Source organism: Drosophila bipectinata, chromosome XL (genome assembly GCF_030179905.1).
Source record: "Drosophila bipectinata strain 14024-0381.07 chromosome XL, DbipHiC1v2, whole genome shotgun sequence".
NCBI classification, from domain to species: Eukaryota; Metazoa; Arthropoda; class Insecta; order Diptera; family Drosophilidae; genus Drosophila; species Drosophila bipectinata.
This window is the reverse complement of record NC_091734.1, coordinates 3,118,474-3,136,741: the sequence shown is the minus strand read 5'-3', so window position 1 is coordinate 3,136,741 and position 18,268 is coordinate 3,118,474. Positions and strand designations below refer to the sequence as shown.

At 45.8% G+C, this 18,268-nt stretch overlaps 1 protein-coding gene across 1 annotated transcript; it reads right to left on the bottom strand.

The window, feature by feature from the left end:
* Positions 1 to 457: 457 nt before the first annotated feature.
* Positions 458 to 17,543, bottom strand: sev (receptor protein-tyrosine kinase sevenless). Its single transcript, XM_017234217.3, has 12 exons — positions 17,372 to 17,543; positions 14,887 to 15,708; positions 11,057 to 11,131; positions 10,498 to 10,563; positions 9,960 to 10,376; positions 9,671 to 9,907; positions 9,277 to 9,605; positions 4,595 to 9,225; positions 4,258 to 4,535; positions 1,515 to 1,709; positions 996 to 1,447; positions 458 to 936 (listed from the first exon to the last, which is right to left on the bottom strand). The coding sequence occupies exons 2-12, from the start codon at positions 15,565 to 15,567 to the stop codon at positions 621 to 623; spliced, it is 7,677 nt and encodes a 2,558-aa protein (XP_017089706.3). The 5' UTR covers positions 15,568 to 15,708; positions 17,372 to 17,543; the 3' UTR covers positions 458 to 620.
* Positions 17,544 to 18,268: the final 725 nt, after the last annotated feature.

Here is an 18,268-nt window from a genome sequence, read left to right as displayed (position 1 = left end):
TGGACGAGGTTCACTTATTACCGCTGCAAGAATATTTTTTTGGATTTTTGGCGCCAAAGAAAACAGAAGCGCAAAACGCAGAGGAACTGCTTAAAATGGTTAAAACCACTTTTTTTTGGAGAGTCTATTTCCACTGCAAGAATATTTTTTTTGGGTTTTATATTTATTTTTCAATTGGCGGAAGCAAGAGCGACCGCACTATAATATTTTACGAAAACCAACCAGTGGCGCGTGGTGCGTCTATTACCACTGCAAGAGTGTGTGCAGTTGTGTTTGAAGGCAACCAAAAAAGATGCTCTTCCACTCAACGGTGGATTTGGTGCGTCTATTACCACAACAAGAACTGATTTTCAGCTGAAAAGTTTGGGGTGTTGGTAAGAAATGCACCTGAACCAGTTGCGAATTATAAGAAACCGAAGAAAGCTCAGAAGAAAAAGTTCAAAACTTAAAGTTTGATTTAAGGGGCTTTACTTTTTATGTTTTTTTTTTTTATAAATTTTTATTATTTACTAAAAATGTTTGCAAAGGATTGTGACTTAAAAATAAATCTTAAAATTTAAATGGAAAGCTAATTTGTGACCACATTTGTTTGTGTATTACGTTGTGAGAAAAATAGATCCCTACAGCCTGGAGACGCCTTCGTTGGCGTACAGCTGCTTCTCCTTCAACGGACTCGCATCTCCAGCGGCTACCTCTTGCAGGGACAGACCATCATCTGCCGTGTCCGGCTCCTCCTTTGTCTTTTCCTTCCTTGACGGCTCCTCATCGAAACGCACTTTTGGCTCCGTCCGGGAGATGACCACCGTCTCCTGGCCGGATCCCGCCATCTGACTCCGACGGAGATCCGTGCCAATGGCATGAAGAGTATTATAGCAACGCCGGAAACTAGGCCGCTCCCAAGGGTCTGTGCGCCAGCACAAGATAAGCAAGGAGTAACTAAAAAGGATACAGAATTAGGATATAGCACAGATATATATTATGGAAGTAACACCCACAGCCTATCCGGACAAATGGGCGGCTGCTGCAATCGACCTCCGTCCTTGACGTGAGCCAGCACCTCGAAGTTGTTCCGCGCCGCATACGGTTGCTGGCCCAGCGTCAGGATCTCCCAGCACAGGACTCCAAAGGCCCACACATCCGACTGGGTGGTGAACAGGCCATCCACCAGGCTTTCCGGCGACATCCAGCGAACTGGAAGCAATCCCTCGCCCTCCTTCCGATAGTAATCGCTCTTGTAGATGTCCCTCGCCAGTCCAAAGTCTCCAATCTTCACCGTTCGCCGGCGATCTGATCCTGTGCCGCCTGTGGCTTCCGTAACTAGGCAGTTCCGGCAGGCCAGATCCCGATGGACAAAGTGCATGTCCTCCAGATAGCTACAGCCATTGGCCACGTCCAGGCACATGGCGAGAAGCTCGGAGAGCGACAAGCCCTGACCAGGCTGGGAGTCCTGCAAATTATTTTTAAAGTGTTAGGTCTTCTCGTGCATAAGTTAGTCCTTAGTCCTTTCAACCCACCTGACTGGTATTAGTCCTGGCGGATCGCAAATAACTCAATAGATCCCCAGCCTCCATGTGCTCCATTATCAAGGATATGGACTCCGTATCGAAACAAATCCCCACCAGGCACACGATGTTCTCGTGCTTGAAATTGCTCATCAGCTGGGCCTCCTGGAGGAGTTCCGCAAACTCGCTGGCTCCTTTCCGCAGGCTCTGAAAAGGAAACACTACATTAGCTAGGTGGACTTACAACAAATATAAAAAATCTTTTCTTCCCAGAGCTTGATATACAAATCGTTTAAGGTATTCCCCGCAAGAATCGGATAAAAATTGGCCAAGATATAGCCCTCCCAAGGGGTCATACCCCGAAATCCCACTTTTTGCATGGGTCTCCCCAGGAAAAATATGAAAAAAATTGAAAAAATATTTTGCATCCAGATTTTGATGCAGAATTGTGGCAAATCGATATACAAATCGATAAAGGTATTCCCCGCAAGAATCGGATACAATTTGGCCAAGATATAGCCATTCCAAGGGCTCATAACCCAAAATCCCACTTTTAGCAGGGTCTCCCCAGGAAAAATATGAAAAAAATTGAAAAAATATTTTGCATCCAGATTTTGATGCAGAATTGTGGCAAATCGACATACAAATCGTTTAAGGTATTCCCCGCAAGAATCGGATGAAAATTGGCCAAGATATAGCACTCCCAAGGGCTCATACCCCAAAATCCCACTTTTTGCATGGGTCTCCCCAGGAAAAATATGAAAAAAATTGAAAAAATATTTTGCATCCAGATTTTGATGCAGAATTGTGGCAAATCGATATACAAATCGATAAAGGTATTCCCCGCAAGAATCGGGTGGAAATTGGCCAAGATATGGCCCTCCCAAGGGGTCATACCCCGAAATCCCACTTTTTGCATGGGTCTCCCCAGGAAAAATATGAAAAAAATTGAAAAAATATTTTGCATCCAGATTTTGATGCAGAATTGTGGCAAATCGATATACAAATCGATAAAGGTATTCCCCGCAAGAATCGGGTGGAAATTGGCCAAGATATGGCCCTCCCAAGGGGTCATACCCCGAAATCCCACTTTTTGCATGGGTCTCCCCAGGAAAAATATGAAAAAAATTGAAAAAATATTTTGCATCCAGATTTTGATGCAGAATTGTGGCAAATCGACATACAAATCGTTTAAGGTATTCCCCGCAAGAATCGGATGAAAATTGGCCAAGATATAGCACTCCCAAGGGCTCATACCCCAAAATCCCACTTTTTGCATGGGTCTCCCCAGGAAAAATATGAAAAAAATTGAAAAAATATTTTGCATCCAGATTTTGATGCAGAATTGTGGCAAATCGATATACAAATCGATTAAGGTATTCCCCGCAAGAATCGGGTGGAATTTGGCCAAGATATGGCCCTCCCAAGGGGTCATACCCCGAAATCCCACTTTTTGCATGGGTCTCCCCAGGAAAAATATGAAAAAAATTGAAAAAATATTTTGCATCCAGATTTTGATGCAGAATTGTGGCAAATCGATATACAAATCGATAAAGGTATTCCCCGCAAGAATCGGGTGGAAATTGGCCAAGATATGGCCCTCCCAAGGGGTCATACCCCGAAATCCCACTTTTTGCATGGGTCTCCCCAGGAAAAATATGAAAAAAATTGAAAAAATATTTTGCATCCAGATTTTGATGCAGAATTGTGGCAAATCGATATACAAATCGATAAAGGTATTCCCCGCAAGAATCGGGTGGAAATTGGCCAAGATATGGCCCTCCCAAGGGGTCATACCCCGAAATCCCACTTTTTGCATGGGTCTCCCCAGGAAAAATATGAAAAAAATTGAAAAAATATTTTGCATCCAGATTTTGATGCAGAATTGTGGCAAATCGACATACAAATCGTTTAAGGTATTCCCCGCAAGAATCGGATGAAAATTGGCCAAGATATAGCACTCCCAAGGGCTCATACCCCAAAATCCCACTTTTTGCATGGGTCTCCCCAGGAAAAATATGAAAAAAATTGAAAAAATATTTTGCATCCAGATTTTGATGCAGAATTGTGGCAAATCGATATACAAATCGATAAAGGTATTCCCCGCAAGAATCGGGTGGAAATTGGCCAAGATATGGCCCTCCCAAGGGGTCATACCCCGAAATCCCACTTTTTGCATGGGTCTCCCCAGGAAAAATATGAAAAAAATTGAAAAAATATTTTGCATCCAGATTTTGATGCAGAATTGTGGCAAATCGATATACAAATCGATAAAGGTATTCCCCGCAAGAATCGGATACAATTTGGCCAAGATATAGCCATTCCAAGGGCTCATAACCCAAAATCCCACTTTTAGCAGGGTCTCCCCAGGAAAAATATGAAAAAAATTGAAAAAATATTTTGCATCCAGATTTTGATGCAGAATTGTGGCAAATCGATATACAAATCGATTAAGGTATTCCCCGCAAGAATCGGATATAATTTGGCCAAGATTTAGCCCTCCCAAGGGGTCATACCCCGAAATCCCACTTTTTGCATGGGTCTCCCCAGGAAAAATATGAAAAAAATTGAAAAAATATTTTGCATCCAGATTTTGATGCAGAATTGTGGCAAATCGATTAAGGTATTCCCCGCAAGAATCGGATGAAAATTGGCCAAGATATAGCCCTCCCAAGGGGTCATACCCCAAAATCCCACTTTTTGCAGGGATCTTCACTAAAAAATTTGAAATAATATTTTATATTCAGTGACTCACCTTGATGGCGACACGTTGCGGCTCCTTGGAGTCCTCGGTTTGCAGGTGTCCTTCGTAGACTTCACCAAAAGCTCCACTGCCCAGGAATCTCAACAGCTTCAGCTGACTCCAACTGATCTGCGGCAGGAGGGCGATGTCCGCGTCACTCAGGGTTGTGGAGAAGGCACGGTTCCGGGCGGCCATGAGCTGTTGTTGGGTCTGGAGGGTGGACAGATTGCTCCAGATGCTGGGACGACTCTGCTGGAGGAGTTTCTTGGCGCGAAGACGACGCTTTTGGACTGGAATTAGAGGCGTTACTTTTAAGGACAATCGGAGAAGGAAATGTGGGGTCACTTACCCTTCCGCACCAGGAAGAGGGCGAGGACACAGCTGGAGACAATGGCGGCGGGGGCAATGATGGCCAGGACCAGGGAGCCCCTCTTCTCCGGGGAAACGAACGGCTCCGCCACCCGCTCGCTCTCCTCACTGTACGGACCCCAGCCGTGCTCCTGACTCCTCGCCCTCACCCGGAACAGGAGCAGGCGACTGGAATGCAGACTCCGGACTATGCAGCTCAGCTCGGTGGTGTTGCAGTAGTCCAGCCACTGATCCTCCATCACCGTCGGCTCCTCCGCCCACGGCAGCTGCTCCACGGATCCCCCGCTCTCCGCATTCCTTCGCCGACGACGTCTTCGCCTCCGACTGTTCCTGGCCTGGAGCGCCTCCAGATTGTAGAGCACAACGGCGGCTCCGTTGCCCCTCGCCGGAGTCCAGGTGACGCGGAAGACCTCCCCAGCTATGTGCTCCAACTGGGGCCGCCCCGGCTGGCTGGGAGCATCCCCTAGGGTCTCGTACTCCTCGATCGGCCCGTTGTACGGCGGTGATCCCGGCGTGGTGGCATAGCCGAGAAGGAGACGGCACTGGTAGCGGGTTCGGGGCTGCAGTGGCTCCACCACCATGCGAGTGTGATTCCCGGCCACGTTCCGGCGGAGCTGCTCGCCCGGCGAACGGCACTCCAGATGGAGGGAGCTCAGGGGATCCGGCGTACCCGCCCATGTGAGGGTGAGCGAGTAGGGCCCCAGTTCGAGTAGCTGCAGCTCCGGGAGCTCCGAAAAGCTGCGCACATGGACGCGACCGCTGCTGTTGGCCTTGGTGGGGGTGGCATGGGCCAGGACCCAGAGACGATACCCAGATCCGGGCTTCACGCCCGCCAAGCGATGACTCCCCGCCACCTCCAGGCGCTGCTCCCTGAGATCCTGCACGGAGTTCTCGTCGTCCGGCTCCTGCTGCCAGTAGAGCATGTAGTAGACACTCTCGCTGCGTAGCTGCTCCGGTGGCAGCCAGCTGACCTCCAGCTCCGTGGGGCTCAGGACCCGGGCGCTGAAGTTCCTGGGCGCCGAGGGGGTGGCCGGAGCGGTTAGAAGCTCGGTGGGGGATAGCTCCAGGGTGGGCAGCGCCAGCTTCGTTTGGTAGAAGCTACTGAGGACACCCTTCAGGGTGTATCGGGTGAAGGGCTGGAGATCTGTGATGTTCAGGGCATCCCCTGCATTCAGTAGCCACTGCCCCAGGGGCGCCACTTCCTCGGAATCCTTGGCCAGCGTGAGGTTCAGCTGGTACCTGACACCGGGCACTGGGAGGGAGCACTCCTTTCCGGCCCGCACCCACGGCAACCGGATGTGGCACTCCTCTTCCCGGCACTCGAGATCTTCGTTCATCACGGACACTCCTCCCGTTGCGGGCAGGAACATGCAGCTCTTTGGCGGATAAGCCTGGTAGTTGTGAGCTTGAAGCAGACGCACTTCCTCTGGCTCCAGTTCCACCAAGTACTCCATCTGCTGGCGCCGCCGGCCGTAGGCCCGAATACTGGCGTTCCTCAGGGCGTAGAGGTAGCCCGAATCCTGGGCCAGTTGTCCGGTGGAGTAGTCCTCGCCGAGGAGGCTCAGCTGAGCCCGCAAAGCGCTGGCCGTGCACAGCTGCCGGGCCACGTCGTAGACGCACAGCTTGCCCTGCTGATCCACCAGGTTGAGGGTCTCGGCTCCCGGTTCCAAGCTGCCGCTGTACAGTCGGATCACCTGCTGCTGGGTGGTGAGCTCCAAAGCGGATCCATCCGTCAGGTTCCTGCCTCTGAGGGTACCCTCCCTCGGGGATGTCTCGTTGAACTCCAGCCAGACAAGGGAACTGGCATGTGGCAGAGCCACCAGATCCCGGAGCAGGCGACCGCGCGGAGTGCTCCACATGCGCTCGCCCTGCAGGATTTTGCCCTCGAACCGGCACAGATCCAGGCGGTAGATCACCGCCGACTTCGGACCACCGCCAGCGGCGTCCAGCTCCGCCCAGTAGACCGTCCGCTGGACCCAGTCCACGGCCAGGGCTAGGACCTCGGCCCGCATCCGTGCCAGTTTGGCCGGCGTGGTGCCCGGCACGTGGGTCATCAGTTCCACGTGCTCATTGACCCACAGGAGTCGCTGCTCGCCCTCGATCACCGCCAGGTGCTCCACGGGACTGGCCGTGTGCACGAGACGCCTGCGGCTCCGGGTGTCCAGGTCGAGTTCTCCGATAAACTCCGCGTTGGCGTAGAGCAGGCGGGGCACGGCCTGAACCTCAGGCGCCACGTGCAGAGCATGACTGGCCGCTCCGGCTGCCGCTCCAGTGGCAGCCACCCGGGCCTCCACCTGGAAGTGATACGTTTCGTCCGGCTGCAGGCCCTCCACGCGCGCCTCCAGAGCACTCTGATTCAGCCGGAGCTCGGTGTGCAGCTCCGATCCCAGCCAGCAACTGATATGATACTCCAAGGCCTGCACGGCACTGGCGCCCCCATCTTGTCCCTGTTCCGGGGAGTCCCATCGGAGCAGGGCACTCACATTCGGATCCCTGAGCGGAGCTGCCAGGCGTTCCACAAAGACGCGCAGTCTCCGGGGCTGGGTGGGCGCCGCCTGCGGTGTCGTCAGGACCACTCTGGTGGTGGGACCACTTCGCCATGCCGTGCGCGGTGTGATGCTGATCTTCAGCTGCAGCTGGGCCTGGGGGAGCTGAGTGAGCCGGGCGAACGGGGTGCTCAGATCCAGGGCCTGGATCCTCTGGCCAAACTCCAGGAGCAGCCGGTAGGAAATGCTGTGGTTTCCGCCAGAGGTGGAGGGCTGCCAGCGGACATGGAAGTCGTCCCAGTGTCCGTCATCCAGACGCACACTCTCGGCGGACACTGGCTGGGGAATTACTCCATCGTCCGGCATGGGGGGCACCTCATCTCCCTGCAACTGCAACGCCGTAGCCGGAGAAGCTTCCGACGGGGTTTTCAAGACCATGGCACTGGTTTCCGGGGAGGTGAGGCGAAACAACCGGGCCCTCTGGCCACCTCGTTCCAGCCAAGTCAGGGCCCCCAAAGGACGCACCAGTTGGAGACTCCGCGGCAGGTTGTGCTGCCGTTTCATTTCCCAGACCATCTGGGGCTCCTCTTCGGAGAAAGTCATCGTCGTCCTGTATAGCCGAAGGATGGAGGATCCCGAGGTTAGCCCATAAAGCAGATCCTGCTGGGTGTCCAAGACAAAGGAGACGATGATGCCCTCCAGTCCAGTCATACGAATGTAGTCCAATGACTCCTCCGGAGTACCACCTAGTCGGGATATGCGGGACCTGGTGGAGTAGTAGAGGTGACCCTGACGGGAGTCTGCGGCCAGGGAGCGGGCATCGAAGATGGGCAACAGTTCACGCTTCCCACTCCTGGGATCCATGCGAATCACACAGTGCCGCGCGAGATCCGTCCAGTAGAGACGCCCTCCCCGCCAGTCATACGTCACGGATCCCACATGATTGGCGGGCTCGGGCATCGGGCATGTCCCCGGCTGATGCCTCAGATTGATGCAGTGCATCTGTCCGCTTTCGGTGACATAATATCCCGTACTCTCGTTGACCATTGTCATGGGTCCTGGCTGCTGGGCCAGAGCGGGAAATCCCGTCTGCTCCTCCAAGCCCTCGCCCAGCTCGTCCGTGACATAGAGCCTTCCCTGCTGGCTGGACCAGCGCAGCCGATGCGGTCCCAGTGGCCACGTCCGGGCCGAGAGGTAGGGCGTCCACTCCCGAGGCTCGCCCTCCGCTGTGACGGCCCGCACCCGGAGCTGGTAGAGATTGTCCGGCTGAAGGCGTTGCAGGCCGAAGAAGGGCACCCGGATGTTCCTGATATTGAAGACACTCTGACTGGCCACGTCCAGGACCTCCAGTTCGTAGCTCCAGCTGCGAAAGACCTTCGGAGACTGGTATGGATTGTGCTCCGGTTCCAGCCACGAGATCTTGGCTGCCTGCGATCCCAGGAGGGCCTTAAGACGACGCGGTCTTCCTCCGGAGCTGCTCGGCGGCTGGAGATCCGCATCCAAGAGTATCATCGAGTAACAGCAATCGGGAACGTTCCTTAGGGGCCACGTGGCGGCCACTGCCTGTGTTCCTTGGTCCATCAGGTTCAATTGCTTCAGATCCTTGGCCAAGAGAAGGTGGCGACCCAGCAGGGCGAAGGCGGAGGCAACTCCTCCAGCGGCCAGTGGCTGTTTGAACTCTCCGTCGTAGCTCAGCTCCAGCATCTTCTCCTCCTGCGGCAAGTGCAAGCGGAGCAGCCAGTTCCTCGGCTGCAGGACAAACCATCCTGGTTGCCGGATCCTGGCGAGACGCAATCGGTCCCCACCACTCATATCCCGACGCCACAGATCCTGCTCATCCGTCCAGAAGACCCAACCGTTTAGGGCATCAACTTCCATCTGGAGAACTGGCAACTCGAAAGGACTTCCCAACACCGCAACAGCTTCACCCTTGACATCCGTGGACACAAATTGGTACTTCGGAGGGGAATCCCTTCCCAGGATCTCCATGGCGAAGTACAAGCGGTGCTGTAGCCAGTCGTAGCTCAGTTTCCTTGGCGTCCACTGGTCTCCATTGGTTGCATTCCTCAGCTCCAATTGAAGCTTCTCGGCGGGAGCCTTCAACTGTCCGGAGGATATCTGGAGACTGCCCGGAAAAGAACTATAAAGTTGGTCCACCCTGGTATCTCATCCTTACCTTCTCAATTCCCCGTAGGTGTCCAGTAGCCACAGCTGCTGATGCTGCTGTGACCAGGCTATGTCCAGTAGCTCCGCCTGCGACTGATAGATCATCGAACTCTCGCCACCCGGCTCCAGAGATTGCCAAACGATAGTCCTCTTTCCGGCCAGGAGCACAGCCTCGGTTAGATCCTTAACGGGCTTTTCATTTCGCGCCGGAAGAGTGGCTATATAAGCCCTTCCGGCCGGACCCTCACCATGTTTATTGATCGTCGTGATCTCCAGACTATAGTTGGTAGCCGGTTGGAGTTTGGAGAAGACATAGCTACCCCGCATCGAAGGCATTAACTGGATACCAGAGACAGGATATAGAACTTTAGTAACTCCTTAAAGGATATAAGATCAAGACCCACCTGTTCTGTCATGTTTTCTGACCCTGATCCTAAACGCAGGCGATAGCCCTCAACGGGTCCATTGGTGAAGCGTCCCGGATGCCAGTGGACGGCCAGATGGCTTTCGTCCAGAGCCACTAGATGGTCGATAACCGGCGCAGAGATGGGAGCTTCTTCGGGCGGAGTCTGATAGGCCGGAGTGGGTGGCGAATAAAGGACATCCTCGCTGCTCTCCCCGAAAGGTAGCTCGAAACGAAACTATAGAGGTTTGGTCAAATTTGGTATCTTGGAATCCTGGAGTCCAACTCACCCTATACTGAGTGTATGGCATCAGAGTCTCCAATATCTCGCACACATAGTACTCATCACAATCATAGTCCACCAGATTCAACCAAGTGCTCGACCGCTCATCCTCAGCCGACTGATGCCCCTCTACAACCTGCTCATCCTCGTCCTCTTCCACATCCTGTTCGATGCCATGATGATCGAGAAACTGATACTGGATATTGAAGGGTTGACTGGCCAGATAGTGCTCCGGAAAATGCATCGCCCAGCGTATTGTGAGGGGAGCCGGCTGTCCATCTGAACGCGGCGAACGCTCCAACTGGGGCTGGGTCCGTTCCACCAGCTGGGTCATAGCCAGGCGCTGGAGATGCCAGTAGTCCCGCTGGGCCATCTCGCAGGCGGCGATGCAGGGCATATCGTGGGGGTAGAACTGCAGTGAGGACTGTACAACAGGAAACAACGTGGTGGAGGATCATTCTGGTGAAGATCTGGGGTCTGGGGATGTTTGTGGCAGTGGTGGAGAGAATGGGAGAGTGCGTTCTGGGATTTGGGAGCTCACTTACGCAGGCCTCCTGGCAGGGTTCCAGTTCCTTGAGAGCGCGATACCACTGAGAACAGCCCTTGGTGCACTGAAAGGGATAACATTTTGTTGTTAGTCATAGAATCCATAAATCCTGTCCGAAACCTTTGCTTTAAAAGCCAAACTTGCTTTATTAAATTATGTGTGTTTTGAATTGTACAGTTTTCCAAAATTTAAAGTTTTTAACTCAAGACCATATATAACCGAAGACTAGGACAAGGATGTCCTTGTCAGCGTTAAGAAAACCTGAATCCTGGAACAGGTCCAAACCAAAACCGAATCGGCTACAAATTCTTCTAAATGGTTTCCTGTGCTTTTTGGAAAAAGAAAACGATTGGGAAAGAATCATGCACTTTGAGTTCTTCTCCAACTAACTGGTCTTTCTTTCTTTCTTTTTTTTTTTTATTGTTGTTAAATGCGGTCAACAGGTGGGTGTCGGATTACAGATCACCCTTTGTGGCTACCCTGGAACACCATTCATTACTCGTCCCTTAAAACCCATATCCCATTACATGGTGTCCAGTTGAAATCTAAATACTTACTCGTGTCTTGTAGCACTTGTCGCTGTTGTCGGCTTTTTCGCATTGAATGCCGAACTCGTCCAGAAACAGATCCTCCTGGAAATTCAACAAAAATAAAGTAAAAGTGTAAACAATTAGTATATTGTGGGTCCTGAGAACGGAAATTGTGGGGTTTTTGATGTCGTGGGAAACATTTTAAAACAATAAGGGAGTGACTTTTAAAGAAACCACTGAAAAAAGTCTTTTAATTAATTTTTTTTAATTACTGTTGACTTTTGTTTCTTAAGAAATTAATTTTAAAATCGAAAATTTATTTTGAAACAACAAATCTAAGCCTATGCTATAAAAACTAGTTTAATTTTGCATTGAGTTTAAGATTTCCGAGAATTTTTGCATAAATTTGAGTTAAAATTTGTTGCTTTTTTGAGAGAAACAAGTTTTGAGTTGAACAAGTTGAGTTTGCCGATTTGAATGGCCTGGACTTTGGTCAACAAAGGGTTAAATATATATCCGCAAAAATCGGGGTCACCAAAAGTGATAAGAACAAGATTTTAAAAGCGAATAAAACTAAGACTGTCTTTAAAATGTTTTCATTGAAAATTATTATTATAAATATATTTAGTTTGATTTATATTATATAAATTACTATTTAAACATTAATTCAGTTAAACGGGGTCACCAATAAAATTATATAAATAAAGAAAAGTAAACAATAAAGAACCATACCTATTTCCTAATCAAATAAAATGTTAAAATTAGCACACCCAACATAGTTCAAGATAATTATTAAAAAAACCCCTTGGCAACAATGACTTTTATGTTTTCCCAAAGGCATAAAATACTCTGTTTTAGCCTTGAAAGTCAGAAAATCCTTTTAGCCATGGCTCACAGTTCCCTGACAAAGAAAACATACAAAAAAAAAAAAAGTAAAAAGAAAAAGGAAATGGAAACGGAAAGCTGGCACTTAAAACCCGATTTAGACCATTTGGAAGTGCCCCCTGCGCCAATTACAAACTCCTTAAAATGGCAAACTTTGTTAATTGTGTGTGTTGCCTTGGCTTACTAAATGGACTAGTAATTACCAAGGGATTTCCCCCTCACATGGATTTCTTCTTTTTTTTCCACTCCCCCCCTCACAAAACACACACACGTTTTGAGAAAATTGTGTGTATATATTTTGTTTTTTTTTCGCACATGCTTCAATTTAATTTAGAATTCTACGTAATATTTTATTAATTTAGCTTGATTGGCTTTTTCACAAAGAGAAATAGCATTCGAGAGCAGTCTCCTGCCCTATTTCTTCCAAAAACGTGGACGGGGGAATCCAAAGTGAGAACTGAGTGGAGAATTGAGAAGAGCCAGAGGCCCCAGAGTTCTACGACTAATTGGCATTGGGGGTTTTCATGTCGTCATTGCTCATCTTTTGTTGTACAATTTCTATTACATTAACTTGGAGACCTACTCACACACACAAACAGGGCGGGAAGGGGGCGTGGCAAGGCAGACTGGGCTGGTGTGTTATTGACACCATTATTGTGGCATTGTTGTTGCTGGCGGTGCCGCTGCCGTCAGGCTCTGGAAAAGCAAAGCCAAAGAAAATATACAGGCACAGGGTGAAGTATACCCAAGGTGACAATAATAGGAGCAGATATTTATAAAAAAAAAGAGATAAAATATAAAAGCCTCTCCTTTAAATATATTTTAAACTAGAAATTATAATGTGTGTAATATATTCTATTAAAAAAAAGGCATTTTTAATTAAAATTGGAAAAAGGAGTACGTTTCTAAAAAAACTTGAAAGTTTGATAGTTTCAAACAAAACAACATATGAATCATCGCAAAAATCATCGATAGAACTTCGATGTTTCCCCACCTCTACTTGCTTTTGAGAAAACAAAGAACTGTACTTGAATCTCATAACCTAAAAGTAGTATTAAAAAACTTTAAAGAATATGTACAGAAACAGCTTATTTAAATTTAAAAAGATTTTGTAACTTCTATTCTCTTAAATATACAGTGATATAATCTATAATTTAAGCTGATATAACGTTATTTTTTTAACTTTAAAAGGTTCTATAGAAATAACCTAGAATGTAAATAAAATCTATGAACATGTCCCCCAGAAAATACACTCTCACATAAATTGGCTAAACATTTTGCTCACTGACGATGCGAACAAGGCGAAAAATCTTAATGGCATCTCTTTTGTTCGAAACTCTAGGTTTCTAGGTTATAAGAAAATTCTTGATAGAAAATAAAGCTATAATTTAAGAACAAAAAACAGATAAAATACAAACGGGTTATATAGCATTTAATTGTAGAATAAACCTAGAAATACATTAAAGTTTGCTAAAACAATGGCTCAATTTATGAATAGAGCAGAGCGCATTAATTTCATCCATAATCTGTGAAAATCCTTTCGCTCATTCAGCCATATCTCATTCATATTACCAATCAGAGAGAATCGTTCGGTTATCATTAATTTTAATTGGCAGCCAGGGGCGTAGGCATTGACAGGGTGGGGAGGTGGAGGTGGTCTGTTCTGTGCACCAGAAGGGATTACAACAATGGCGTTTGGCTAATGAATGAAGTGCAAGTCGAACCACTGATTAACATGCAGCTTACTCCTATTACACACGCTCTGATAATAATATACTAATTACGAATCATACGAATGCCCATTGGCATTGGCAGGGATGTGGTTATCAAGGTGGATATGAGAATGTATATTTAGGACTTTGGTCAATATAATTTAGATGCTGATGCATATATTCTGGCAAAATGCTTGGTTGCTTTTCTAGAAACTCAAGGCAATTTTGTTGAAATATTATCTAAAGAAATAAAATCAAAATATAATTTAAAGTTATAATTAAAGCCACTTTCCATAGAAATTATTGTGTTATAATCATATGCAAATGTAAAGAACAAATATGCAAGTAAACTGAATTAAATGTCAAATTAAATATTCTATTGAAACGAGGGCTGTACGAGCAGGCGACATCGCACCATCAGTACTCATCCCATCCAAAACCACCCACCCACCTACATTACCAACCGTTCTAGTATGCAAATTGCAATAAAGCTTTCGAGTAACCCAAATAATATATGAACATACAATCATATCATACATATATAGTTTTTGGTCTCGGAAAATCTTTTAATCTCGATCTGTTGGACAAAATTGAAATGTCAACTCTGGCACGGACACGGAATTTGCTTTCATCATCCGCCCACAAAACTGCAAAATGCTTGGAATTTAATATCCGACGATCCTCCATTATCTAGTACACACACATATCACTTAATTAGATGTTACAGGCCAGAGATTAAACCGATTAACTGCCACTCTATGTAGCAATCAGTAAATCCCATTTAACCCATTTATATACAAAAAAAAAACTCTACTCTCTGTTGGCTTTTTTTTTATTATTTTCTTTTTTTTTTTTGTTAAATGATAAACTACAATTTAAACGTTTTGTTGTTTAACATTTAAATGGCATTGGAGTTTGGCTTGTTGTGCTGATTCTACTGTTGACATATGCAAAACTAGAAATAAACATTTCATTCAACAAAAAGTACTTCACTTTTTTCACCTTTTTTTGCTCATTAGGTTTAATATTTCTTAAAGATAACATTTAAGGGCTTTTTCAAGTAAACTGAGTAGAGTTTGTGCTGAGCTTCTGAATATACATGAATTATGGTGGAAGTTATAGAAAATCTATTTTTCGGAGTTCTATAACATTTCCCTATATGATACTCGAAACTATAAACAAGGTGAGAGCCAAGTATAAAGAGTTATATAAGAGTTATGAACGTAAAACCAGATAATATTTATATATTTGTTAACTCACCTCCACAATACAACGCTGCACACAATCCCGGGTGACCCGTTCCAGTACCACTCTCTCATCCACACTCTGCTCCTGATCCTGACCATGCTCCGGCTCCAGCTCCGGCGAATCCTTGTTAGGGCTAACCAAATCCGGCGACCCTGCAGCCGGACTACTTATGGCTATGCCTTCGACAATGCTGGGAGGATCGGCTGCCGCGTGTTTGTGCCAAATGGCCACCTTTTCCACTACATCGCTATCCAGTTTCGGTCGGAGCAGGCCCATCTGCTTGAGGTCCTTGAGTGGTTCGGGACTGCGAGGAGCCGTGTAGTTGAAGGCTCGGCCATCGTGGGAACGGCACACATCGCAGCAGATGGAGAGCAGGATGAGAAGCAGGAGATTGATGATCAGAATCGTGGAGATGCCACCATGCCCGTCCTGGCCGCTGGTAAGTTGGCGACCCAACCGGGTGAGTTTCTGGCGGAGATCGAAGGTATTGCGGCGTTCCTGGACGATATTCTCGCAGGACGACGAGGCCTGCTGGCTGAGGTGGCTATTGCACATCCTGGTGTTCACATTCACGGCTATTTTCACATTAAAACTGATGTTAAAACGCCGCGAAGGACTCTTAGAACCCGCAGGGCTTTCAGGATTCTTCTGCTTGGATTCTTGATCTACATTTTGTTGCCAAAACATAATCATCAAAGCGCTGAAATGGAGAGACTCTCCGCAAAACCGGCTGTTTAACTTTTAATCGATTTTATTAATTAATTAAGTTTCGGTTTTATTTTTTTGCTTGCTTCGCGGGCACTGTCGAATTTACATTTTAGCTGCCGCATTTAACTGAAAATAAAATTAATTAATTAGCAAGAGAGAACATTAAAAAATCAAATTTAAAAGTCAAAAACCGTATTCAATGGAGAATGTAAAGTGCATAAGTTAATTCCAAAGTTATGTTAATTTAAGCAAAAAAGAATGAGAAAGCAAAGCCAATCATCAAGTCATTGGCTTTGATACTCTTTTTTTTGTTTTAAAAATAAAATATATAGAGCTGCTTAAAAATAGGGACTATAAATACTAAATTAAGGTACTGAAAAATACTTTTAAAATACTATTTCCAATGGCAGAGCTCTTCTCCTCGCTTCTCATAGGTTACAGCTAATGAAAAATATCAAAAAAATACCAATTAAACTCTCTTTAATCTTTAAAGAGTCTTTATTCCTACTTTTTAGTCTTAAAGTAGTCCAAGCCATACTCAATTATATTTATTAAAATTTAAACTGTACAAATACCAAGAAATAAACCTCTTAATCGCCATGAAAAGCCAATTAAACGCCTAGCCCCTTGAACATTTGGAACTACACTAATTAATATCGAGTCTGCATAATTAGCTAGCCAAGCGACAAGTTTCAATTAATATGGCATAATGCATTGGGCCAATAAGTCACACTCCATGGATGCCCCGCCCCGCCCACTACCCAAACATCCCGGTAGGCATCCCCTATACATACTATAGTACATATATAGTACATCGTTTGGACAATAACAAATTTATCCTCATTAAGATGCAAAAACATCCATCGATCCGGCGAGTGTGGCTCTTTGAAACGGAAATCCCTTTTAACCCACAAAAACCATAAACCAAACAACAGCAACAACAAAAAGAGAAGTAATAATAGTTAATTACACTTTAATTTCATATTTATCAGCCATAGAGGGAATGTTAATTAAATTGTTCAAACTGGAAAATAAATTGCAAAATAAAATTCAATATTCGCGTAAAATTGTGGAAACATTAAAGATCACAGCCGATTAATTACATCAAAAAGTTATTAAAAAAAAATTAGCATTAATTGGTCCAGAAAATAAAGGGTGTCGACTACACGGGTCTCTGAGTCCAGTAACTAGAATACCGGATTCCGGGATGCTGGAGTTACAATACCCGGAGAGTTGTCTCACCCACATTTCAATCGAGTCTTTGGCTGGTTTTGTTGTTTTTTTTTTGTCGTGTTGACGCGGTTTAATTCAATTTATTGTTGATTTGAGCAGCTTAATTGCATTTTATTGTTGCAGTTGTTGCCTTAACTTAATACACTGTGAATAATAATTGAGTAGATTCATACTTTTTAAGGAAGAAAAGTTGTTTAGAATGTGAGAATTTGGCTTTTAAAAGTACAAAACAAATATTTGGCTTAAGAAAATTGTAGTTTATAAATTCATAAATTATTACTTTAATTTACTTTACTAAAAACATATATTATCATAAATTTAATATTAATTTATACAGTAAACTCTACTGTAAAGTTATAGCTTTTATAGTATAGTTACTTAAAAAAAACCGTAAACCTTAAGGTTCTTAATCTTAAAATTTGTCTTGTATTCTTAACATATTTCCTTGTTTATTATAAATTTTTTTTACAGTGCACTGCCTACTTCACACTCACATACACTTTGAAAAAAAATGAAATAAAAATAAAAGAAATTAGAGAAGAGAGTAGAAACTCACTCGGCGAAATGTCGCATGAAATTGCCGGACTCTGGAGCTCGCGAAACGCACGGATACTCGTATTCACGTAATTCTTAATTTCTCGTGAAACCCGGTTTTCTCGAATTGGTCGGCCGGCCGGTGGTGGTGCGAAGTGCGCTGTGGCGCGATCGGAACAAAACTGATTCGCCGGCGAGCAGCAAGTAACAGACCAAGCCCCAAGTCCAAGTCCAACCCCACGGCCTAGGCCTCAGAATGGAGAATCGAGAAAGCCGAGAACCCCAAAAGCCCCCGACGAACACGAAACAAACTGCAAACATTCAAATACTTGACGAATACGAAAATCGAAACCTTGTCTGAAACCGAAACCTTGTCTGAAAACCGAGACGATCCATTCATTGATCTTCTTTCGTTGCGTTTTTTTATTCCTTATATATATTTTTAGTTGTATTTTTTTGTGGTGATCATAATGACGCATTAACTGTGGCGTCATGGACAAGGGTAACCCCTAAACTGGATTCTCATTTAAGTTTCTCACTTCAGACTCGCACTTGGACTCTCAGCAACCCCTTGTGGGTCAAAGATCAGTAGAACTGGATTTAAGCAAAAGCCTTTAAGCAAATGCGCTTTACTTTTGTAAAAATTGAATAAAATATTTTTAAATGCCTTTTTTTAAGACATTTTTAAACCTTTCCTCATTGGATAAAAATAAGCAATGCCCTTGGAAAGGACAAATCAAGTTATTTGGCCTCTTTTTGCCATTTTATTTCCCATTAAATTAACATGACATAGAGGTTTTTATTTTAAGAAATAACTTTTAAATTGATAATTAATATCAATGGAGTCTTCAAGAAATTAAATACTAATTCCACAAACAAACCAAGTCTAGACGCTTACAAGACACTTTTTTGTGTCAAT

Excerpts from the sequence above, each read along its gene's own strand:
- sev (XM_017234217.3), bottom strand. The coding sequence starts at position 15,567 with ATGATTATGTTTTGGCAACAAAATGTAGATCAAGAATCCAAGCAGAAG. Across the intron at positions 10,564-11,056 it reads ACAAGTGCTACAAGACACGA|TGCACCAAGGGCTGTTCTCA; the intron begins GTAAGTATTTAG and ends TATCCCTTTCAG. Across the intron at positions 9,226-9,276 it reads ACCTACGGGGAATTGAGAAG|TCTCCAGATATCCTCCGGAC; the intron begins GTAAGGATGAGA and ends TTTTCCGGGCAG.